This window comes from Pristis pectinata, chromosome 7 (genome assembly GCF_009764475.1).
Source record: "Pristis pectinata isolate sPriPec2 chromosome 7, sPriPec2.1.pri, whole genome shotgun sequence".
In the NCBI taxonomy this organism is placed as follows: domain Eukaryota; kingdom Metazoa; phylum Chordata; class Chondrichthyes; order Rhinopristiformes; family Pristidae; genus Pristis; species Pristis pectinata.
Genome location: NC_067411.1, coordinates 30456344 through 30482981, shown reverse-complemented (window position 1 = coordinate 30482981; position 26638 = coordinate 30456344). Strand labels below are relative to the sequence as shown.

At 42.0% G+C, this 26638-nt stretch overlaps 1 protein-coding gene across 2 annotated transcripts in view; it reads left to right on the top strand.

Annotated features, from left to right (window-relative positions):
* adgrl3.1 (adhesion G protein-coupled receptor L3.1) overlaps nt 1–26638 on the top strand; it is a 506938-nt gene that overhangs the window by 293506 nt on the left and 186794 nt on the right. For both annotated transcript variants that reach the window (XM_052019286.1, XM_052019288.1), the window contains exon 5: nt 2496–2605. In XM_052019286.1, coding sequence (XP_051875246.1) covers nt 2496–2605 — 110 coding nt within the window. The remainder of the gene's footprint in view (nt 1–2495; nt 2606–26638) is intronic.

Sequence of the window (26638 nt, the reverse complement as noted above, 5' to 3'; positions counted from 1 at the left end):
AGTGGATCTGCTAACGTCATTGATCGAGCTTCTGGGTCCTTGTGAATATTTTTCTGCTCCAGTCTTTTATTAACCATTGAAAGGCTGTGAAGAGGAATCACAGTGAGGGACTTAAAATATGTTACAGTCAAGTTAGATACAGGAGTAGAAATGAAGAAAGAAAGAAAGAGTAAGAGAAAAGGACACAAAGCAACAAAGGTAAAATAAGAAGCAACAACATTTAGAAATGCTTTTTGGAAGAATAGACTGACTTGCAGAAAGGAGCTCCACAGTTATAATTGTCCCCCTCTTGGCCTCCAAGGTTGAGTTCATGTTAGGATCATAAATCATTGTCACTAAGAGCGTCATTATAAAATGATAGTCTGGGCCTAAATATACACCGCAGCTCCTGCAATTTCATGACACTTGTGGGGAAGTTGACCGTATGTCCAGTGAGGCTGATTGTTAATTCAATTTTGGTGATTTGCAGCTAATGGATTTCCCTTACTTTACATAAATTGCTGTTCTTCCGTGCACTAATAGTAGTAGGGGCATTGTGAACTTGCCATAATTATTCCAACAATGAAGAAGACACTGGAGATAATGTGGGTGTTCAGATAGTATCTGTGGAAAGAGAGAAAACAGAGTTAACTCTTCAGGTCAGCGATCTCTCATCGCGACATCAGTATTTTTGGTTTTTATTTCATATTTCCAACATTTGTAGTATTTTGCTTGTGCATTTGAGTTTTCTTCAGCAGTATCTGGTCAAAAGCATCTCATAATGTAGAATATATCATTCTGGTGATGCCTTAAATCCTTGAGCTTTAGGTAGTACTTTGTGCGCTAGCTGGAGAGGTAGCTAGCAATGCACAGCCTTCAGCTCATGAAGTGGGTTGCATCTGTGCGCTGCCAACCAAGCAAGCTGCTGTCAATTAAATGTGGGTTTCCTGGCAACTACTCACCCTATCTTTTCCTCTGAGCTCAGACAAATGAAGCCACTACAGTACAGGGTATGGATGTCACAAGAATGCCCTGATGGGAACCATTGTTTCAATTTGATGTGGTTTGCAGCAGCAGTTCTGAGACTTCGTAAAAACATGCACACTATGTGGTATTAACCTCTATGCAGTATATTTTGACAAGCTTATGGTATTAATCAGTCCAAATGTTGCCCCAGACCTTTTTCAAAATATTCCAGATGTTGTTTATCTGCTGTTGAGGTAATCTGATCGAAGTTTCATAGATGAAAAAAATCAACTACTAAGATTATACAAAAAGTGGGCTGTGTTACTATTTAGGAAAATACACCTGGAATGTATTATTAAATTTTAAACCAGTAGAGTAACATGTCAAATTAAGATCAGCACAGGCCCTGAGTGAATACATATTTTAATTTGGTTGGTTTTGTTTACTTAGACACTGGCTGGTGGTTTGATGCTGGCAATACTCAACCAGTCAGGCCACATCTGTAGGGAGAGAAAGAGAAAACAGCACCGCAGATGTGGCCTGACCTGCTGAGTAGTTCCAGCATGTTCTGTTTATAGTTTAGATTCTACAGTTTTTTTGATTTTCGCTATTAGTCTGATACCTGTTTCTGTAAGAGAATGCATAAGCCCCCAGCCACCTCTCTCTTCTACTCCCTCCTATCAGGCAGAAGATACAAAAGCCTGAAAGCATGCACCATCAGGATCAAGGACAGCTTCTGTTCCCACTGTTATAAGATTATTAAATGGTCCCCTGGTATGATGAGATGGACTCTTGGCCTCACAGCCTACCTTGTTGTGTCCTTGTACCTTATTGTCTGTTTGCTCTGCACTTTCTCTGTAACTGTAACACTTTATTCTTCATTCTGTTATTATTTTCCCTTGTGCTACCTCAATGGACTGTTGTAATGAGATGATCTATATGGATGGCATGCAAAACAAAGTGTATCACTGTACTTCGGTACATATGACAATAATAAACCAATTTACCAAGTTATCTTTCTGCTTTCTCTTCTGAATCATGTTAGTGGAAGCAAAACCTTCTTTGGCTGATTCCTCGAAAGGATTTTGAAGGCAAACACCCTCTGTAGTTGCAACATGTTTGCTCACCTGGGCAAGTCTATTTCTGTGAATCAGTAGATTTTTGAAGAACCCTGATATACCGGCAGCATTACTTTTGAAATCCAAAATATTGCGAGTGTGTTTCTGAGGTGTGTCCCACCCTTTGGACAACTGCCTTTGTTTTTCTCTCAATGCCAGTCTTGAATTAATTCAGAGGCCTCAAGTTTTGGAATCCACTTGTGATTGACTCTTAGATCAAATTCACTTTCCAGTGCTGTCTTCAAAGAGGCTACCAACCCGTACTAATCTTGGTTTGCTTGATAGGGTCCAATTGTTTCCTGTCACAAGAGCAGAGAACTTCTTTTGTTTTGTGTAATCGTGTTTACGGCTTGGAATTGAGGAACATGCTGCAATCAAGGAATTGTTTGGCTGCATTGTCGATAATGAATTTTTCTTAATTTCATTTTCCAGGTGCAATAATCGAACCCAATGTGCCGTTGTTGCTGGACCTGATGTGTTTCCAGATCCTTGCCCAGGGACATACAAGTATCTGGAAGTTCAGTATGAGTGTGTTCCTTACAGTAAGTGTGCTCCAGTGTTTGCATTTTCTTTACTGAGTATTCTGCTGTTTTTCACCAAAATCTTAATTTTTGTGTGGCAATGTATATTTGGAATGTGTTCTAAACTAAAAGTCAATATCAAAGTTCCATATGTCACTTGCAGATTGAGGCATTGTGAATTAGTAATTCAACTCAGCTGCTGCTTTTCATAAAACTCTAAAGATTTTAAAATGATAACATGGGGGAGTGTGCCTTAGGGTATGGTGCTCTTTTTCTCCCTTTTGTATGGACTGGTTAATTTGCCGATCTCCTTGAATCTCACCTTAAATGTGACATTAAATGGAAAGTGAGTGACAGTGACTCATCCTCTGGTTGGTACAATGTAGGAATGTGTTTTTAATTTAAAAATAACCTAAAAATGCTGGAAATACACAGCAGGTGGCATCTGTGGGGTGAGAAACAGAGTCAACATTTCAGATCAACAAAGAGAGGCCGCTGACCTAAAATATCAACTCTCCGCAGATGCTACCTGACCTGCTGAGTATTTCTTGCACTTCTTCCCCAAATTTCTAGTGTCCAGCAAGCTTTTGTATAAGTTTTCTTTTGTTATGTTTATAATGGGGCTACCGTGAGATCCTAGAATATTTTTGTTTTCTGTTTCCAAGGTAGTTCCCTTAATAACCAATCTAACCAGAGTTCCTCCATTCCAAGGTGTCATTGCAAGTAATATTCTGGAATGCATCAGCATTTATTGTAAGGATAAGTTAGCTATGGGCATCATTATCTGTTAAGACTTGGCACTGAATAAAAAGTGTTCCTCGTTGACTTGGCTAAAAGCAGGAGGAAAGTATTGACATATAATGTGCCTAATGTCTTTTCAGCCTTTATAAGTACTTATCTGTTCTATTTAATCCAGGATTGGTTTAAAAGCAACTGAAAAATCTCTTTCTTTCATTTTATCATTCAGAATTTCAGCTTCTTGTTCATATTATCTGACTTGAATATCTTTGCTGTTAATTTGCATGCTCTGTATATATTTATTTTTGAGAAATTAATTCTGATTTGGCACACTAGTGCGTCAATCTGCCATCTCCAGTTGCCATGGCTGTAGCAAGGCTTATCACATGATTGGCAAGAGCACATGCTGAACTGGGATCCTGATACAAAAGTGGAAGATGTGTGGGTAATTAGTTTAACATGGCTCTATAAATGATTAATCTTGCTACTGAAAGAAGCCTACTTGTTTTCTCAATTTATGGTGACCTTGCAAAACTAGATGCATATCCATTAAAACAGAACATGTTGCACACATACTGAGACCTTTAATTGAGACTCATTGCACTGCAATGGACAGGAGTGGTCTGTTAGTGTGGGAGAGAATGACCTAGATAACTAATAGCTCCTGACTTCAAGGAACTGAGGTATGTGAATCACAGGACAAAACTGGACATACAGGACAGGATGTGATGTATTTGAGGATGTGTTCAAATATTAGCCTAAATTCTGCAGTCGATGACAAGGTATCAAGACTTGCTGCTGACCTTGTTGAAAGCTATCCAGAGTTCTGGTGAGCTCGATGGCTTGGAATTCTCCTTTTCCAATGTGCCAGACATCAGTTCAATGAGGTGTCTGATTACCAGCAATACTGATGTTAGCAGGCAGCCAATCAGGTTGAAGAATTTTCATAGTCATACAGCAAGGAAACAGGCTGTTCAGCCCTCTGAGTCTGCACGCATCATCAAGCACCCATTTACGTTAGTCCTACACTCCTCACATTCCTATCAACTCCTCCTAGATTCCACCATTGATTTGTACACTAGGGGCAATTTACAGTGGCCAATTAACAAACCAATCCACACATCTTTGGGATGTAGGAGAAAACTGGAGCACTTGGGGGAAACCCACGCAGTCACAAGGAGAACATGCAAACTCCACACACAGCACCCGAGGTCGGGATTAAACCCGGGTCACTAGAGCTGTGAAGGAAGGTCGTAGCTAAAGCAAATGTTGATCTCTTAGAAAATGGTACTAGGGAATTAATAATGGGAGATACAATGGAGGAAACTAAGTAATTATTTTGAATCATTCTTCAAAATAGAAAATACTAAAGACATCCCAACAATAACAGATAATGAAGGAGTTAAAGGAAGGGTGGAAATTAAAACAATATATTTTGTTCACTAAAGAAAGTGAACAAGCAAACCAAAGAGCCTAAGGGCTGACAAATCCCCTGGACCTAATTGCTTTGTTAGAAGGGATTTAAAGGTAGTGGCTATAGGATAATGGATGCATTGCAATCTGCCTCCTTGGGTCAACAGTCTTTGACAAATTTACTTGAGTTCTTTGAGAATGTAACAGGCAGGGTGAATAAAGGGGAATTGTTGCTGAATTTCATTAAGGAGGAGGTAAATGGACTTCTCAACACAGAAGGTGTAAAGGTGTATTGGGGAGCAAGCAGGAATATGGTGTTGAGACAGATGATCAGCCATAATCCTACTGAATGGTAGAGTGGGCTCAAAGGATTGAATAGGCTACCCCTCCTCTTTTCTATGTTTTATGTTTTCTCTTATTCTATGCATCAGTAGATGTATTTGGATTTCCAGAAGGCATTCAGTACGATTACTGCAAAAGGTAAGAGCAGATGGAGTTGGCATCATTTTTTTAGCATGGATAGAGAACTGGCTAATTAGCAGAAAACAATGTCAGGATAAATGGGCCCCTTTCAGCTTGCCATTCGGGAACAAGTGGATTGCCATAGGGATCAGCATTGGGGCCTCATCTATTTATAATCTATATTAATGACCTTGATGAAGGGAGTTGGTGCTGATGTTACAAAGATAGCTGGCTGTGCAGGTTGTGAGAGGGACACAAAGATACAATCACTATGTTTAAGAGACATTTAGACAGGCATTTAAATAGGCAAGGTGTAGAAGAACATGGACCTAAAGCAGGCAAATGGAATTAGTGCAGATGGGCAAAAAGGTTGGTCTGACCATGGTGCTCCAAAGGGCTTGTTTCTGTGTTGTACAGCTCTGACTCAAAGACACTGAAGGGGGCTGACAGGGCGGATGCTGAGGGGATGTTTCCCAAAGAAATTATTTGAAACATTGAAGGTTATTTAAAATAATCAAGAGAGTTAGCAAGAAAAAAATGACCCATTTCTGTGTATCCCATTCAATGAACAGCTGCTCAAGGTTGGAAAATTAGGGTTGGGAGTGAACTAAACTTGAAACTTCAAAGGTCAAAACATTCTCTCAGAGAATGCAATGTTTATGTGCGTTAGCTGATAAAATTGCTTCAGAAAGTGATTGTGAACCACAGAGAAACATCAGGAATGCAAAGTATGCTCCAAGGAGAAAAATCCCAGTCTATCAAGCCCTCCGGTTCCACTAACGCCTTTGTGAATCTTATCTGTATCCTTTCCCACTGAATGATATCCTTCCTATAATTGGGCAATAGAACTGTGCACAATACTTCAAGTGTGGTCTCACCAATGACTTGTACAGTCCCAACTCCTGTATTCAATGCCCAAACTGATGAAGGCAAATATGCCAAACACCACCTTCACCACCCTGTCTACTTGTGTCTCCACATTCAGGGAACTATGTACCTGTACCCCTTGGTCCCTGTGTTCTACAGCACTCTCCAGAACCCTACCGTTTACTGTGCAAGTCCTGCCCTAGTTCAACTGACCAAAGTGCAACACCTCATACTTGTCCTCATACTCATACCTGACTTTCATGCATGGAATGATTTTTACAGTAGGATTTTTTTATGAAGATCTAACCACATCTAATCAATGCAGTACTGCTTTTGGAACTCTACCCAAGGCACTCTGGTAAGGTCTGTGGAGATGTCTGGCTTCAGTAAACTCTGCTCTAAAATCATCATGATTATGGGAGCAATTAATTACCGTGTTAATTTTCAGAAACAAAATTATCACTTAAAATTCAGTAAAGCTGCAGCACTGACTATGTAGACCAGTGTATTTGGAAGAAGCCAAGAACGTGAATGATCTGAGAGGTAAAATTCTCTACAGATATAGCTGTATATCAGAATCAGATTTATCATCACTGACTTGTATGATGTGAAATTCGTTGTTTTGCAGCAGCAGTACAGTGCAAAGATATAAAATTACTATAAATTGCAAAAATAAATAGTGCAAAAAATGGAATAACAAGGTAGTATTCATGGGTTCATGAACCATTCAGAAATCTGATGAAGGGGAAGAAGCTGTTTCTGAATTGTTGAGTGTGGGTCTGCAGGCTCCTGTACCTCCTCCCTGATGGTAGTAATGAGAAGAGGGAATGTCCTGAATGGTGAAGGTCCTTAGGGATGGATGCCACTTTTCTGAGGCACTGCCTCTTGAAGATGTGCCTGTGATGGAGCTGGCTGAGTCTACAACCCTCTGCAGCCTCTTATGATCCTGTGCGTTGGAGTCTCCATACCAGGCATTGATGCAACCAGTCAGAATGCTCTTCACTGAACATCTATAGAAATTTGTAAGTCTTGAGTGACATACCAAATCTCCTCAAACTCCAAACAAAGTAGAGCTGCTGGCATGCCTTCTTCATGATCGTGTCAATATGATTGTTAGTTAATCTTGTCCATGACCAACACACAAGCAGGTGCTGTTTCCCATTATTCACGCCACAACCCTCTCTCACCATCACTCTCCCCATAAACTGGGTTCAAAATATCTCACTGCAGACTGTTATTAACCTTTACCAGCCCAAAGGTCTCTATGTTTTAAGTACAAAGCAACAGAGCAGAGCTGTGTTGGATCATCTTTTTTTTGGTTTTATTTTGCATATCGACAAACTTGCAGTTTCCCTTCTTCATTGCCCCAGTGGCAGAAGCATGATCAACAGTGATGCGCGCGGGTAGCCAGCTCACACTGCTGCAGTCGCACCTCTCCCTTTCTGTCCAGCTCCTGTCATTTGCTGCAAAGTATTGTTCACAGACTTTGTGTATTGCAGTGGTCCATCACAGTTATGCACACAGGTACAATCATGCATTGTGTCAACAGGAAATTGTTTTTTAATTTCACGATGCTCATCGAGAGTTGGTACATAACGGAGGATGTTTAAATATAGTGTCTTGAATTATTAAGCACTGATAAATGACTCACAATTTTCTTAAGCTACTCTTCAAATGGTAATGATGGCAGCTCACACTGGTGCTATTAAGGGAGGTGAGAGAGTCAGCTGAGGTCCAGTTTGAAGCAAAGCAGGAAACATGGAGATAAATAACTTGCAATTTCAATTCACACAAAACCTTAGATGCACTTGTGAGTTTCACTGTGCTAGAAATGTTGCTTACACACCAACTTAGACATGTAAGAGAAGCTGGTCAACAGTTTTAAAAACACAAGTTGACACTGATTTTATTAAAAAGCCATCACCCGGAGACTGGTTCTGATACACGGCCTTTGTGCCTCGCAGGGTAGTTGTACAAAACAGGGAAGCCTGCAGGCGACATCCAGTTCCTGAAGGTGTAAAACTGATGGATCGTTGCTTGAGATGTGAAGGGTGTGCAGCTCCAGAAAATGCATCAAAAATGGTGCATTTTGAGAACCATACTCATTTTTATACATATATTAACGTAAAGTAGCACTGAAATGACCTGGGAATGGTGCCCCTTTCAATGCCCCCTTTCACAGATGTTTTGGATTCTACTGCCCTCTTCATGTTATCACCCTCTCCCCCCCCCCCCCCCCCCCCCTTCATCTTCTGGGTATTTTTTTCTGTTCTTCTTCTGACTTCAAAACCCAGTTTAATCTGATGGAAATGTTCCAGCACCTCCACATCTCTCCTCTGCCACGCTGCTTCTCCCTGCTCTCCCCATAGTTCGGGCTAGTATTACTCTTATCTACCCCTTAACACTTCTCTCATCTTCCACCTTCAGTTTTCTCCTTCCTCCATTTCTCCTTGATTGCCGTGCGAAGTATCTGATCTCCCACATTGGCATCTTTCGTGCTTGTGACCACACAGTCTGTTTTCTGTTGTCATCCACTTTCTCTTTCCGAGCTCCTCGAGTTGAGCTGACGGTGGGTTGGATTGAGTTTCATCCTCCTGCCCAGCTCCTACCCCTCAATGACATACTCTAATACCATGCAGCTCGGGCATTCAAGGCTGTACTGGAACCTAGTATTTGTTCTTTGTTATAAAGTGTGCTGAGTTTTGAGCTGTAATTCATATCTCTGTCTTTTCTGCTAAGACATGATTCTTTTGAGGTATGGTAATTACGTGAGACCTATGAGAACGGTGCACTTAAATGGATAATTTGCTGGCAATAATCACACATCAATTTGGCATTCAAATAGTGGTCTTTTCCACCGATTAACAGCATGCCATGTTGTTCAGCTGCTTCAATAGCCACATGGGTGCAGTCTACCAATGAAATGTGAAAAGGCCTGTCAGCTTCTCCGACTGTGATTGCTGCATCTGGCATTGATTTTAAAGTATTTAGTAGCATGTCAAAACAGGATGTCTATAATATCACTGCTGCAGTGAGCTGAAAAATTGATTGATCATTGCGAGTCTTCTGCACTTCCTTCAAAGGAACCTTCCCAGAAAAGAGAGCTAATTCCCATTGTCAGTTTAATCTGATTGTCAGAAGAATATTAACGTCGCTCCTTAGTTAGATTTCCGATTGCAGTAGCTTTCTTAGTGACGTGCACCTTACCATGCAATGCTCCTTAAAGAACCCAGCGTAGCTGGTTCAACCTTCGTATACTAATTCAACAAATTGTCTACCCTGATGCAAACACCAAGCACAACAAGAGAACACTGGGTAACTCAGCAGTGTCGTTAGGGACGATGGCAACAGTTTGCATCGTGGTGAAAAACACAGTGATGCTGGAGGAACTCAGCAGTCCTGAAGACTGTCCTGAAGTCCTCAGCAGTCTTCGAGCCCTGAAGAGGGGTCCTGACTGGAAGTGTTGACCGCCTGCTTTTCTCCATGGATGCTGCCTGGCCTGTTGAGTTCCTCCAGCATCGTCATGTTTTTCATCTAGATTCCAGCATCTGCAGTCCTTTGTTTCTCTAGTTTGCATCATGGTGTTTGAGTTCTGGTCAGTGCAACAAACCAGTTTGCAGACTGGATCATACCATGTGTGGTTAAAACAATCATTTTTGTAGCTGCACCAAATTATTTGAGCCTTTCTTTCTGTCATAATATGACATCAACCACAATCCTAAAGTCTCTCTCATCTCTGGTTTTATTGGGGTAGATTTTTCTCTGGAACCCTTCCATTAGCTGGCGTGTTATGAGAGGCATGCACCGTGCCACGTGTTCCAGGCAATCAGATCTTCTGAAATAAAGCACTGCATTTATATAGTGACATTCACAACTTTAGGACATCCGAGGACGTACTGATTTTGTTTTCATGTTGAGGGAAACACAGCAGTCAATTTGTAAATAGCAAACTCCTATAAATAGCATTGTGATAATAACTGGATGACTTCTTTGATCTTCTTCTTTGAAGAATAAGTATCCAACAGGAAACCCTTCTGTTTGAAACAGTACCAATAAATTTCTGCATTAGTCTTGACTATAGAGGATATATCCAACATCCCAGGAATCGGCAAGGAGGGCAAAGATTAGGAAAATTACAAATTGTTGGAGTTGTCAGCTGACAAGCCCCAGGTCCTGATTGGACTTCATCCAGATGGTGAGAGAGATAGCTGATGCATTGGTTTTAATTTTCCAAAATTCCCTCAATTTGATGAAGTTTCCATTAGATCAGAAAATAGGAAAGGTAACTCCTTTGTTCATAAAGGAATGAGACAAAAAGCAGGATACTGCAAGTCAGTTAACCTAACATCTGTCATTGGGCAATATTAAAAGTGATTATTGAAGACACTGGGGCCCTTAGAAAAATTCAAGGTTATTAGGAAAAGTCATCATGATTTCGTGAAGGGGAAATTATGTTTGACTAATTTATTGGAGTTGTTTGACAAAGTAAGAAGTGCTGTGAATATAGGGGAACCGATGAATGTCCTTACATTTCAAGAAGGCATTTGATAAAGTGCCACATCAAAGGTTATCACAGAAAATAAAAACCCTTGATGTAGGAGGTAACATACTGGCATGGATAGAGGATTGTCTGGCAAACAGAAAACAGAGGGCATCAGTGGGTCTATTTCTCTTTGCGAAGTCTGGTACAGCACAGGAATTATTATCGGTTCTCAGTATTTTATAGCTTGCCTAAGTGGGCAAGTTTCACCTTGCAGAGTCAGGAGTTGCAGCGTGATTTGAAGCGGGAGCTTTGAAAAGAGGTGAGTCTCTGTGTTGTGCTTGTGAGTTTCACCTTGCAGGAGTCAAAAAAGAGGCACATTTGCACATTGGTAAGAGTTGATTGGCTAATTAACAGCAGCCAATAAAAAGAAGGTAGGGTCAAGCAGAGTGGCCATTGTTGGAATGGACCAGGGTTAGTGTTGGGGACTGAGGTTTTGGCTCAAGAGGCTTCAGTGAGAGAAGATGGAGGCTAAGGTAAGTCTCTGGTAAATTTCATTCTTTTTTTCTACTGCCAGGCTAGAGGAGTTAGAATGGCTTCAGGGTCAGTGATGTGTTCATCTTGTGAGATGTGGGAGTTCTGGGAGATCTCCAGTCTCCCTGATAGCTACATATGCACAAGGTGCATCCAGCTTCAGCTCCTTGCAGACAGTGTTAGGGAACTGGAGCTGTAGCTGGGTGACATTCGGTTCTAATGGGAGAATGAGGAGTTCATCGATAAGTGCTACAGGGAGGCACTGACTCCTGAGCTGTAGGAGGCAGGTAGTGGGTGACTGTCAGAAGGAAGGAGAATAAGCAGGTAGTGCAGAGTACCCCTGTGGCTGTTTCCTGAATAACAGGTTTACCGTTTTGGATACTGTTGGGTGGGGTGGTGGGGTGGTGACCTACCAGGGCAAAGCCACTATGACCAGGTCTCTGGCACTGAGCCTGGTTGTGTGGTGCAGAAGGGAAGGGGGGAGAAGAGGAGAGCAGTAGTGATAGGGGATGCAGTACTAAGGGGGGCAGACAAGAGATTCTGTGGACGTGAAAGAGACTCCCGGATTGTATGTTGCCTCCTGGGTGCCAGGGTCTGGGACATTTTGGATCAGGTCCACAGCATTCTGAAAGGGTGAACAGCCAGAGGTCGTGGTACATATTGGTATCAATGTCATAGGTAGGAAAAGAGATGAGGTCCTGACAAGGGAATAAAGAGAGCTAGGTAGGAATCTGAAAAGCAGGGCCTCAAGGGTAGTAATCTCTTGATTATTGCCTGTGCCACATGTCAGCGAGGGTAAGAATAGGTTGATTTGGCAGATGAATGTGTGGCTGAGGAGTTGGTGCAGGGGGCAGGGTTTCAGATTTATGGATCATTGGGATCTCTTCTGGAGAAGGTATGACCTGTACAAAAGGGACGGGTTACACCTGAACTGGAGGGGGACCAATATTCTTGCAGGCAGGTTTGCAGCAGCTGTTTAAACTAGTTCAGCTGGGGGATGGGAACCCGAGTGATGTCAGAGTTTAGTGAATTTAGTGTACAAGTAGATGCAGCGTGTAGAAAGACTGTGAGGAAGGATAGGCAGTTGAAAGGGCAAATTGCTGTCAGTTGGATGGGCTGAAGTGTGTCTACTTTAATGTGAGAAGTATCGGGAACAAGGGTGTTGAACTCAGAGCATGGGTAAGTACATGGAACTATGACATTGTGGCCATCACAGAGACTTGGCTGTCACAAAGGCAGGAATGACTGCTGGATATTCCTGGGTTTAGATGTTTCAAAGGGGTCAGGGACAGAGGTAAAAGAGGTGGGGGAGTGGCTTTGCTGATCAGGGACAGTGTTACAGCTGTAGAAAGGGAGGATGTCCTGGAGGGATCATCTACTGAATCAATGTTAGTGGAAGTTAGAAACAGGAGGGGAGCAATCACTCTGTTGGGAGTATTTTACTCACACCCCCCCCCCCCCCCCTACAATAGCAGCAGAAACACTGAGGAGCAGATCAGGAGGCAGATTTTGGAAAGGTGCAAAAATAACAGGGTTGTCATGGGTGATTTCAACTTCCCTAATATTGACTGGCACCTCCTTAGTGTAAAGGGGATAGATGGGACGGAGTTTGTTAGGAGTATCCAGGAAAAATTTCTGACACAGTATGTGGACAGGCCGACTAGAGGAGGGTCCATACTGGACCTGGTAGTAGGCAATGATTCTGATCAGGTTTCAGATCTCTCAGTGGGAGAGCATTTTGGAGATGGTGACCATGACTCCTTGACCTTTCCCATGTCATCTGCTCCTATCCCTCTCCAAGGCTATGGTAAAGTATTAAATTGGGGGAGGGGAATTATGATGCTATTAGGCAGGAACTTGGGAGCGTAAATTGGGAACAGATGTCGTTGGAGAAGTGAACAAAGCAAATGTGGAGGTTGTTTAGGGAGTACTTGCATGGAGTTCTGGATAGGTTTGTCCCAGAGATGGCAAGGTAAGGATTGTAGGGTGAAGGAACCATGGTTGACAAAAGACATAGAATATCTTGTCAAGAGGGAAAAAGAAGCTTGCTTAAGATTTAGAAAGCATGGATCAGACAGGGCTCTGGAGAGTTACAAGGTAGCCAGGAGGGAGTTTAAGAATGGGCTTAGGAGAGCCAGAAGGGGGCATGATAAATCCTTAGCAAGTAGGATTAAGGAAAACCCCAAGGCATTCTACACATGTGTGAAGAATAGGACGATGACTAGAGTGAGGGTAGGACTGATCAGGGATAAAAGAGGAAACGTGCTTGGAGTCAGAAGAGGGAGGGGATGTCCTTAATGAATTCTTTGCTTCAGTATTCACCAGTGAGAGAGACCTTGACGATTGTGAGGATGGCATACAACAGGCTGATACCCTAGGGCATGTTGACATGAGGAAAGAGAATGTGCTGGAACTTTTGAAAAACATTAGGACAGATAAGTCACCGGGGCCGGGCAGGATATATCCAAGGTTATTACGGGAAATGCAGGAAGAGATTGCTGCACCTTTGGCGATGATCTTTGCGTCCTCACTGGCCACAGGAGTAGTGCCAGATGATTGGAGGGTGGCAAATGTTGTTCCTTTTTCAAGAAAAGGAGTAGGGATAATGCTGGGAATTACAGACCAGTGAGTCTTACTTCAGTGGTGGGCAACTTACTGAAGAAGATTCTTAGAGACAGGATTTATGGGCATTTGGAGAAGCATAGGCTGATTAGGGACAGTCAGCATGGCTTTGTGAAGGGCAGGTCGTGCCTCACAGGCCTGATTGAATTCTTTGTGACAAAGCACATTGATGTAGGTAGAGCAGTGGATGTGGTGTACATGGATTTTAGTAAGGTGTTTGATAGGGTACCTCATGGAAGGCTCATTCAGAAAGTCAGAAGGCATGGGATCCAGGGAAACTTGCCTGTATGGAATCAGAATTGGCTCGCCCATAGAAAGGTGGTTGTAGATGAAGAATATTCTGCCTGGAGGTCAGTGACCAGTGGTGTTCCACAAGGATCTGTTCTGGGACCCCTGCTCTTTGTGATTTTTATAAATGACTTGGATGAGGATGTTGGAAGGGTGGCTTAGTAAGTTTACTGATGACACCAAAGGTTGGTGGTGTTGTGGATAGTGTCGAAGGTTGCTGTAGATTACAACAGGATATTGATAGAATGCAGAGCTGGGCTGAAGTGGCTGATGGAGTTCAACCCGGGAGATCGGACTTGAAGGCGGAATACAAGGTTAATGGCAGGACTGTTAGCAGTGTGGAGGAACAGAGGGATCTTGGGGTCCACGTCCATAGATCCTTCAAGGTTGCCACACAAGTCGATAGGGTTGTTAAGAAGGCATATGGAGTGTTGGCCTTCATTAGTCGGGGTATTGAGTTCAAGAGTCACGAGGTGATGTTGCAGCCCTATAGAACTCTGGTCAGACCACACTTGGAGTATTGTGTTCAGTTCTGGTCACCTCATTATAGGAAGGATTTTGAAGCTTTAGAGAAGGTGCAGAAGAGATCTACCAGGATGTTGCCTGGATTGCAGTCTTATGAGGATAGTTTGAGCGAGTTGGGGCTTTTCTCTTGGGAGCAAAGGAGGATGAGAGGGGACTTGATAGAGGTGTACAAGATGATAAGAGGCATAGATCGAGTGGACGGTCAGAGACTTTTTCCCAGGGTGACAATGGCTAACACGAGGGGGCATAATTTTAAGGTGATTGGAGGAAGGTGTAAGGGGATGTCATAGGTAAGTTTTTTTACACAGTGTGGCGGGTGTGTGGAATGCACTGCTGGCAGAGGTGGTGGAGGCAGGTACATTAGAGACATTTAAGAGAGCCTCAGAGGCACATGAATGATAGAGAAATGGAGGGCTATGTGGGAGGTAAGGGTCAGATAGATCTTAGAGCAGGATAAAATGTCGGCATGATATCGTGGGTCGAAGGGCCTGTACTGTGCTGTAATGTTCTATGTTCTAAATGACTTGGATGGAGACACGGAAGGTGAGGTTGCTAAATTTGCTGATGATAAATGAAAAAATAGCAACAAGGAAGCAATAAAAGGATGGAGATAGGTTAAGTGAGTGGACAAAGATCTGGCAGATGGATTATAATGTGAAACAATGTAAATTTGTCCACTTTAGTTTAAAATATTTTTCAACGAGTGTATTATCTAAACAATGAGAGGTTACAGAATTCTGAGACAAGGTAAGTAATAAGGATCCACTTTCCATTGAAGAGAGGTCCCTATCTAGGGGTCAGAGATGTTTGAAGAATTAAAGGATGGTTGAGGGAAAAAAAACACCCAATAAATGATGAAAGTCTGCTTGCTGTCTAATAAATGATGGTTGCAGAACTTTCAACTAAGAAGGACTGGAGTGATCATTTGGAGAGATTGAACCAAGTGCTGGAAATTAGGATTAATCTGATATTAGTCTGAAGTCCATGAGATACTAAGAACCAAATGGCAGTCTCCTGTGCCATTGATTGCCATGTCATGGCAGTTGAGGGAGGCTTGAGGACTTAGAGGTGTTATCTTCAGAATGAGGCAATAAGCAGAGGCTTGCCCACCTCAGTAGATGGGTGCTGAAGGTGCATTGCTCATATTTAAGGAAGAACAAAAAGAGTTTGTCATGTTCCCGAGAAATCTCTTCCACAACAGCATCTTTACAAAAAACAGACGATCTGGTCATGGAGACACAAGATCCTGCAGATGATGGAATATGGAGCAATACAATACACTGGAGGAACTCAGCAGGTCAGGCAGCATCTACGGAGGGAAATGGACAGTCGACGCTTCAGGTCAAGATCCTTCATCTGGACTAGTGATGAGCTGGTCATGTTTGCCATTTGTGGGAGCTTATTGTACACAATTTTGTTTGCTGTATATCCTACATTACACAGTGACCACCTTTCTTAAATATAACTACTTAATTGGCTGGAGGATACATTGAGTTGTTCTGAAGTTCTATTTAAATGAATCAGTCAAGGGTTTTTGTTTAAATGGGAATAAACACTGCCTTTTTGGCCTTCTGGTTTCCTTCAAGATTTCTGCCAATCCTCTCTCTCATCCATGGCGTTCTATCAAAGTTTTCCTTCACTGGGACCAAAGAATTGAACCATGAACAAAGCAGGCATGGAGATGGTGTCCTTGTATTTTTCATTATTGATTCCAGCTGAGATCAGTGTCAGGTGAATAAACTGTAATACAGGCATCTGGTGGGGTTTGTTGCCTTCCTATCTATTTGGCACCACATATCAAGGCAGGTGAATGGATTTTCTTTTGCCCTGATCATTGTACTGGAAAGAAGTATTTCCCAGACTAAACTTTTAAACTAGACAGCCTACCTGAAACCATCAGAGGAAAAGATGTGCAGTTAATAATTAATTGCAATATTAATATTAAGCTAATTTTAGATTACATTGGTGTTGAGCACAGGGCATGATTCTTATTTGCTAATGTATTGAAGGAACGGTTCTTAAAATCAATGAATTCTTTCTGTTCATAAATCCATGATGTAGAACAGTTAATACCCTTAGCCATACCATCTACCATCTTTCAAGAATGAGGCAGATCACACATGGCACACAATGCAGTCATGAGAATGATAGTAAGAAGACCATTAGCTTGTCATGTTTGACAATGAAAAAGCCTTGGAATGAGGCCAGCCTTGTTGTTCTCCTGTTTCCTCCCAGCTCATCAGGCAGATTCACAGTTTCTACAACTGAGCTTTTGAAATTTGCTGCCCAGGGCATTCTTGTTCTATTGATATACTCCTTTTACCCGGCAAAGTATTCCTTGCCAAAACCAAACCTTTAATAAACTTGAAAAGTTTCTTTATTTTCAGTATTGGCTGATTTTCAATGTTTAAAAAGATTGTACAAGGCATCCTGTGTAGTTTATCTTGGCTTCATCACAGACAGTTTGTTTTGATAATTAAGTGGAACCTATATGTTATGTGTTACAAATTAACTTGGGTTGTGGTATGGTTTCAGAGTACGGAAGGATCAAGCTAGTTAATGTGAATTCCAGCCAGGACAAGACTTCAGCTGTTTCATTTTCTGCTGTTGAAACTGGAACCAAGCTGAGAGCAGGTGTTTGGCTGGCCAGATGTTTTGCTCCAAATGGTTGTGTACCAGTGTGCCTGCCACAAAGTGTTACTTGTGATCTAGAATCCAAATCTGAGGAGAATCCATTTCAGTAAAAAAAAGAGCAAGAGCCTGTTAAACTTCATTGTAAATCTACTTTCAATTCAGGAAATATATCTCAAACAAACATGTGTTTATGCCATTTGAAAGGTGAATCCTATGCTTGAATTTATCTTCTTGCTTTTGTGTCATTGTTTGAAATGTGCAGCACTTGGAAGGTGGGTTGCATTACCCAAAGATTGCTTGAGACCATTTCTACAATTGCAGCATGCACCCCCTGAACTCTAGTGTGTCCATTTGTGCCACCCAGTTAAATTAACATTGCATTCTTGAAATGTCTTTCTCAATAAAGTGCCCTGAACAGTTCAAGTTTCTCATGTTGCCTACTGCCAAGGACTGAATCAATCTTCATTATTTAAGCATTTTCGTATCACACAGTAAAACTGAAGACTAGCCATTTTAAGTCACTAAAAAGGGACATTGATGGTGAGACTGAATTGAACGACTTGCTAGCATGATAAGTACTAAACATTTATACTGGTGATTCTTTGTCAAAAGACCAACTTCTGTAAAGAACTGAAGAAATGAAGGGGGAAGTGACGTTAAATAAAACTGGCTTTTTTGTGAATTCTGGCTTTGTGCTTGATGAACGATGTCAGGGAATGTGAATTTAAGAGTTTCAAATTAAAAACTAATTGTACTTGGCCGTCAGGAATAAAATGCTAGAAGTTTGAAAATTGGCATGTAGAGGTTTGTAATTTATCTTCAATATATTCCAGTAAAAATGGAAGATACATGAAGAAAATGATATGCAGAAAGCAAATGGAAAGAGAAATTGTTAAAAAGGATCTCTGTAGCTGACATTAATATGAGGTTTACTATCAAAAGAAAAAATATTTTGTTTTCATTGAATTCTGTCTGAATACACTAAGTGGCACACTGATGCCAAGCTGTTATGCAAGATTTAGGAAGAAATCCTAAATGTGAAAATGGTAAGCAAACTACTCGATGAAATACCAAATTTTTCCAACTGGACAGAAATCTTCTCTGAACTTTTTCTTCTGGGCATTGTTCCTTGTTGTTTCTGACTGACAGATTGAGGCAGGGTAAAAGCATTTGTTTTTTCTGGAGTGAAATTTTTGAACAAGGCTGTGCTGTACATCTTGTGTGTTAAGATTTACAGTAATCATTTAGATTTTTTATTGGGCAAACAACCAGATAATGTCAGTAGATGCATTCTAGGCCATTATCCATGGGAGAAAAATTGCACAGACAGCAAATTATTGTAACCTGTTTTCCACAGGAATTTTTCTGTGGTTTGGGTACTAACAGGCGTTCTCCAGAGGCTTTTGTGTGAGGTAGTTGTCACATTTTGTTGTGCAAAATTGTTCTTTAATCCAATTGATTGAATATTCATGGAGGATATTGATCAGCAAAGATGGGGCTATATTGCCATTATTATTTCCTGATAAAATGAAGGCACCGAATCAAGGTGCAGACAGGATGGGCTTTGTGCAACACAAAACACTGGAGGAACTCAGTGGGACAGGCAGCATCTGTGGAGGGAAATGGACAGCCAACATTTCAAGTCAAGACTTCATCTGGACTGAAAGACAGAGGGGAGATGGCCAGAATAAAGAGGTGGGGGGAAGGGGTGGAGCAAGAGCTGGTGATAGGTGGATCCAGGGGTGATTGGCAGAGGGGAGAGTGGGAATAGCGTCAGAAGCTGGGAGGTGATAGGTGGAAGTGACAAAGGGCTGAAGATGATGGAATGTGACAGGCAAAGTAGGTGGAGCATAGAACAAAGGGAGGGCAGAGGGGAGGAGTGGGGGAGGGGAACCAGTGGGAGGAGTGTGTGGGTGATGGGCAGATCGAGAGGGTGGAGGAGGGGACAGAGACATGGTGATGGGGGTCAGGTGGAGAGAGAAAAGGGACGGGGAGCAATTTCTGAAAGATGGAGAATTTATTGTTCATGGCCCGTGTGTTTGTGCAAGAACTTTGCAGCCATTAACTGCTGTCCCTGCCACTTTGAACAGGAACACTAGTAATGCAACAATAGTTCTTGGTGCTCAGTGGGCAATATATATCACCATATTTATTTCAAAATGGTACTTGAGCAACTTGCATTCAGGACCTCTTACCTAAGATTACCACTGTGCCAACAGCTAAATGAAACACTTGACCTGAAATCAGAGCATTTCACGTGTAAATGTGGCGCAATGCATTTGGTAACACAGTGGGTCAGTGGGTTGTAGTGCTGCTGCTCACAGCCCCAGTAACCTGGCTTCTATGTGGAGATTGCACAACTCCCCTGGGTGCTTCAGTTTCCTCTCACATGCCAAAGATCAGCTGGTGAGTTGCTAGGTTGTTTACTGTAAATTATACATAGTGTAGGTGGACGATAGGAGAATTGGGTTGAGGGGGCTGTGTCGATGGGCATGTGAGAGAGACTAGGTTATAGGGAAATTAGTGGAGGAATGGGATTAATGGGATCATCTTAGAGTCAGCATAGACTTGATGGGATGAATGGCTTCTTTCATAGTTGTTAAGCACAGTAAGGGGCCCTTCAGCCCACCACATCCACACTGACCTTTTTGCCCATCCCACATTAGTCCCGTATCCTTTGATGCCTTGCCTACTTAAGTATCTGTCTAAACATAGTGATTGTATCTGATTCCAGCATCTCCTCTGGCGGAGCGTTCCAGATATCAGCCACTCTTTGAGCAAAAACAAACTGACACTTCAAATCCCTGTTTAAACTCCTTCCCCTCACTAAATAATGCACTCTTGTTTTTGATACCCCTACCACAGGAAAGAAATTTTGACTATCTGTGCCTCTCATAATTTTATATACCGAGCAAGTGACTCCCTCAGCCTCTGTTACTCCAGGGAAAACAACCCCAGCCTATTCAATCTCTACCCATAACTAAAGTCCTCCAATCCAGGCAACATTCTGGTGAATCTCCTCTGCACCCTCCTGTTCAATCACATCCTTCCTATTATGTGGTGACCAGAACTGCACACAATACTCCATGTCTTGCCTTACTAGTGGCCCTATCATACCATAGCAAAACATGAAAGATATGAGGAAATATTTATGGAAATGTCCAAAATAGTTGGTGCATCTAATGTATCATAAAGAGGAGCTTTATAACTTATTCATACATGAGTAGGAAATAGTTGTTGTTATTCCCCACTTTAACATGGCTGGTGTGATTCTCTCATTTTCTCAGACAACTGTTGTCAGCTTCCCACTCTTGAAGTTATTGACCAGTTGGTGAGATGCTGTTCCACAAGCAGCAAGTGCTGAATGATACCTTGCTCAAACACCTGTCAAGTCGAGTTTATTGTCATACGCACAAGTACATGGATGCACAGGTGCAATGAAAAAGTTGCTTGCAGAAGCATCACAGGCGCATAGCATTATATAGGGGAGCTATTGTTTAATACTGTTAGGTTATATCTAATAAGGCAATCTTTCTGGGAGTTCCCAAATATAATTTAAATCTATTTTACCTTTAGGAAAAAATTAACCAGATTTTCAATATGCATGTACATGAATCAAAGGGTACTTCAGAACAGTTGGTTGCAAGATTACAAATGATTTTTGAATAAACATTAGCTTACTGTATATAGATTTCATCTGTTAATACCAAAACTGTGCTTTACTTGGATATAACAATTTTGCTTTCATGTGTTTTATTTTTGTGACTTGCCTCCAAATGATCCCTTTCAAGATTTCATCTACCAGCATTATCTGCACACATTAGACAAGAAATTAGTCTGAGTTACGCCATTTTTATGCTCAAAGTCCCACATGTTTTTTTGAGATAAGGGATCCATTCCATGTTGAAATCCCACCCACCACAAAATTAGACAAGGCATGATTCACCTCAATGCACCTGATATTTTTCCATCAAGATTCATGCACATAATGATTTCATTAACATATGTGATACTCATTCATGCCTAACCCTAATACAACATTAGGCCTTTGTCTTTAACAGCCAGTGAAATAAAGAGCAAATCCCACAGTGAGTCATCAAAGAAGTGTGAATCAAAGTGTCCAGACTTTGGACATTGATGTACTTGCCTGTCTGCATCTTTACTACTTTGTTTTTTTTTGCAAATTATTGCTCGGTCTCTCAAAACTTATTTATACTGTCGATGAATCCATGTATCACAATGGCTTCATGCTACCATATTATGTCTGCTACGGAGACAATTCCTTCAGGCTGTGGACAACTTCACAGGGTTCCTAACTGGAAAGACACAGAAGGTACAATCACTACCACTTGGGTCCCATTTCAACATTTTTTTTTGGAGTCTCTGATTGGGCACTTGTTTAGTGTACAAAATAAGCATGCAATCTCTAGCCATTTATATGTATTACATATAAGAAAAACTCAGTTGCTGCAAAAATTTTTAGAACACAGAACAGAACTGCACAGCTCAGGAACAGGCCCTTCAGCCCATGATGTTGTGCTGAACTATTTAACCTAGTAATTAAATGCCTAACTAAACTAATCCCTTCTGCCTACACGATATCTATATCCCTCCATCCTCTGCACATTCATGTACCTATGTAAGAGCCTCATGAATGCATCTATTGTATTTGCCTCCACCGTTACCCCTGGCAGTGCATTCCAGGCACCCACCACTCTCTGTTTTTTTAAAAAAAACTTGCCCCACACATCTCTTCTCCTTTTGAACTTACTCCCTTTCACCTTAAATGCATGCCCTCTAGTATTAGACATTTCGACCCTCAGAAAAAGATACCACCTGTCTACTCTTTGTATGCCTCTCATAATCTTATAAACTTCTATCAGGTCTCCCCTCTGCCTCTGCCGCTCCAGAGAAAACAACCTTTGTTTATTCAATCTCTTCTTATAGCTCATACCCTCTAACTCATGGAGCATCCTGGTAAACATTTTCTACGCCCTCTCCAAAGCCTCCACATCCTTCCTATGATGGAGTGACCAGAATTGAATGCAGTACTCCAGATGCGACCTAACCAGAGGTTTATAAAGCTGCAACTTAGCTTCCTGACTCTTGAGTTCATTTTTCTAATGCTCAGGTTAAGGCTGCACAATTAAAAGTTGATTTGAAAAGAATTTCCTTGTGTGCAATTGTAAAAACTTTTCACCAGCTATTAAAGCTACTTGCTGTGCCAAAGGCAGGAGCACTGATTAGGAAGGCAGCTACTGTTGAACTTTTGTAAAACATTGGTTCATGCAGGTTGGAGTATCGTGTCCACTTAATGAAAGATGTCTCATTACATAGAAATACTGTTGAGGAAGATCCGCTGGCTTGGTTCCAGAGGTGAGGGATTTTGATTACATTGACTGAAGACAACAGGGATCTTCTCCTTAAAACAGAGAAGGTGGATGTGATTTGATGGAAGTTTTCACAATCATGTAAGGTCTCGCCACTGCAAATAAAGTGAATCCACTTCTTCTGGCTAAACAGTCAAGAGCTAGAAGATGTTGATTAGCAAAACAACAGAAGAGGGCACAGGGAAAATGTTTTCAACCAACAGATTGTTCTCATTTGGATTGCACTGATCAAAGCATAATAGTAGAACGCAAAAGAATTGTAGGCTATTCAGCCCCTTGTGTCTGCTCTACCATTCACTGACATGACGGCTGATCTTTTACTTCATTCCAGTTTCTTACACTCGGTTCCTGTTCCTTGATTCCCTCTCAAAGTGTTGAATACACTCGATGACTGAACCTCTATAGCCCTTTTGTGTTGAGAACTCTAGAGATTTGCTACGTTTCTCCTTATTTCAGTACTGAATTGGAGACCCTTATTTTGAGATGGACCCCTGGTTCAAGACACTCTAGCCTCCTAGTCCTTGTCTCAACACTCCCGCTCCCTTCTTCATTCTGGCCAGCTTCCCCCTCCACACTCAGACCCGATGCAGTCTTTTGACCCAAAACATCGACAATTTCTTCCTCTTGCACAGATAATGGTGTTCAAGAGGCTTTTAGACAGGCACGTGGTTGGCACAGATATGATGGGCTGAAGGGCCTGTTCTTCTACTGTACTGCCTTATGTCGGATATTCTACCTACTGTACCCATACCTTTCCACTTAACCTGTCTGTATTCCCTGGATACATCTCAAACCACACTGCCAACTGGCTTCACATCATGGAAGTGACCCCTCCCCGGCTTTCAAAAACGAGCTGGTTAGGAGCCTGATGAAAAGAATTGCAGGGCTGGGGGAAAAGTGACAGGAAATGGACCCAATTAAATTGCGTTTATGGAAAGCGGTATAGGCTCGATAGTCCAACTAACTTGTCTCTGTGCTAAAGTATTTATAGCCACATCTTAATACTTGCGACACACTTTCCGATCTGGTCCGTGTGTTGTTTATCATGTATTCTTTCTCCCGAAACAGGATTTACATTGCTTTGTTTCTGCACTCATTGAAGTGAGTTGTTGCTGCTGCTCTCCCCTGCCTGAACATTTGTTCCATATCTACCTCCTCCCTTCACTGTTTCCATTTCACACGTACCACATTCTGGCTTATTCTGAGTTTGACTTTAATTTAAGGTGGCTTTTCTTTCTCCTATTCTTTGTATTGTTTTTTTTAAAAAATAGAGTTTTGGATAACGGCAAAGGGGAACAGATGTGGAAGAAATATTGGAGAGGGAGCAATCCAGAGGGCATATAGTAAAGAAGTGCTTTTTTAAATTAATTTTTCAAAAGTTCATGGAGGGGCAGGTGAGTGAGGTTGGGTGTGGACAGGTCTGCTCAGATGAAGGAAGCCCAAATAAGTAGCTCTATTACAAATGCTGCAATTTCTTTTAATTTGGGAGACTCCCCAGATTTCAGGAGATCAGGAGTATGTTTGCCATCACCTTGAGTTGTATTGTGGCATTTATTTCTTCACTATGCCATTTGGAGAGACAGGGTCTGATTGGGGGGCAGTCAGAGGGCTTTGTGTGTGGGAAGTCGAGTCTGACAAATCTCTTGGAGTTCTTCGAGGAGATAACCAAGAGGGTAGATGTGGGTAAGGCAGTGGTTGTTGTCCATGTAGACTTTAGCAACGCCTTTGACAAGGTCCCTCATGACAGGCTAGTCAAGAAGGTCAGATCACATGGGATCCAGTGGGAGATGGCGGATTGGATTCATAAATGGCTCAATGGTAGGAAGTAGAGAGTGATGGTCGATGGTTGTTTCTCAGACTGGAGGCCTGTGTCCAGTGGTGTGCCACAGGGGTCAGTGCTGGGACCTTTGTTGTTTGTAATTTATATAAACAATTTGGACACGAATGAACAAGGCATGGTTAGTAAGTTTACAGATAATACTAAAATAAATGGTGTGGTAGATAGTGTAGAAGGTTATGAAAAATGACAGGGGGATCTCAGTCAGTTCGGTCTGTGGGCTGAGGATTGGCAAATGGCTTTCTATCCAGGTAAATGTGATGTATTGCATTTTGGGGGATTAAACCAGGGTAGGACCTGTACAGTGAGTAATAGGGACCTGGAGATTGTAATGGAACAGAGAGACCTGGGAGTGCAATTCCATAGTTCCCTGAAAGCGGTGTCCCAGATAGATAGGGTGGTGGAGAAGGGGTTTGGCATGCTGGCATTGCATATAGGAGTTGAGAAGTTATGATACAGTTATATAAGATGTTGGTGAGGCAACACTTGAAGTATTGTGTACAGCTTTGGTTGCCCTGTTATAGGAAAGATATCATTAAACTAGAAAGAGTACAGTAAAGATTTACCAGGATGTTGCCTGGACTTTGGGGCCTGAGGTACAAGGAGAGGTTGCGTAGACTAGGACTTTATTCTCTGGAGCGTAGGAGATTGAAGGGTGACATGATAGAGGTATATAAGATCATAAGGGGCATAGACAGGGTGAAAGCACATAATCTTTTTCCCAGGGAGGGGCTGCTAAAAACAAGTGGGCATAGGTTTAAGATCAGAGGCGAGAGATTTAAAAAGGACATCGGGCAGCTTCTTCACGCAAAGGGTGGTGCGTATTTGGAATGAGCTGCGAGAACTAGTGGTTGAGGGCGGCACATTAGGGCCATCTAGATAAGTACATGGATAGGAAGGGTTTAGAGGGCTAAAGGCCAAATGCGCGCAGACGGGACTAGCTCGCTGAGCAACACGGTCGGCACAGGCAAGTTGGGCCGAAGGGCCTGTTTCCATGCTGTACCACTCTGAATTACATAGAGCAATGGTAAAACCATATCTGGAGTAGTGGGTACTGATGGTCCATCTCCTTGCAATGCATTTTTCATAACCATACTCCATTTGGCCCACCAAGTCCACACCAATCATCACCCACCCATTTATACCAACCCTGCACTAATTTCATTTCATTCTCCCCACATTCCCTTCTCCCCACATTCCCTTCAACCCCCTCCAGATTTTATTCCTCAACTACGCACAGGGCAATTTACAGTGGTCAATTAACCTACCCACCCATACATCTTTGGGATTTGGGAGGAAACTGGAGCATCTGGAGGAAACCCAAGCAGTCACAGGGAGAACATACAAGCTCCACACAGACAACATTCGAGGTCAGGATTGAACCTGGGTCACTGGAATTGTGACACATCTGCTCTACTAACTGTGCCATTTGACTCTCTGTTCTCTCCTGTCTGTAAAGAATGTCTTGCCCTGAATTATCTCATTAGCCCTCTACTTTTTCGAAATGTGTGCTGTCAGATTGTCTGTATTAGTGATCATTGTTTTCAGCATTGTTATGTTTGTGGATAAACAAGAAATATAAACGCTGCTGCAGTCATTCGATATCGAAGTCCAAGTTGAGTTTATTGTCATATGCACTAGATAATGTATGCCCAGGTGCAATGAAAAACATACTTGCGGCAGCATCACAGGCACAGAGCATAAGAGACACACCATTGATAAGAAAAACATAAATTAAACGCAAGTTATCCAAAATTATACAAGAAAGAACACACTTAGAACAAAAAAAAAATCCAGTATAGTGCAAAGTGGTCTGAGTGTTGCTATACTGAGGTAGTGATTAGGGTTGTGCAGGTTGGTTCAAGAACCAAGTTGTTGAAGGGAAGTAGCTGTTTTTGAACCTGGTGGTGTGGGACTTCAGGCTTCTGTATTTCCTGTCCGATGGTAGCTGCGAGAAGATGGCATGGCCTTGATGGTGGGGATCTTTAATGATAGATGTTGCCACCTTGAAGCAGCACCTCATGTATATGTGGGAAGGGATGTGCCCATGATGTATTAGGCTGAGTCCACTACTCTCTGTAGCTTCTTGTGTTCCTGCGCATTCAAATTGCTGTACCAGACCATGATGCAACCAGTCAGGATACTTTCAACATTATCAACCAGCTGTGTCTTGAATGGTGGAATCAAAACCCAACTCTTGACAATCACCCATTTTCGACCTGAATGTAGGGAATGAAGATCACTTTTTTGAAAAACAACTTCAG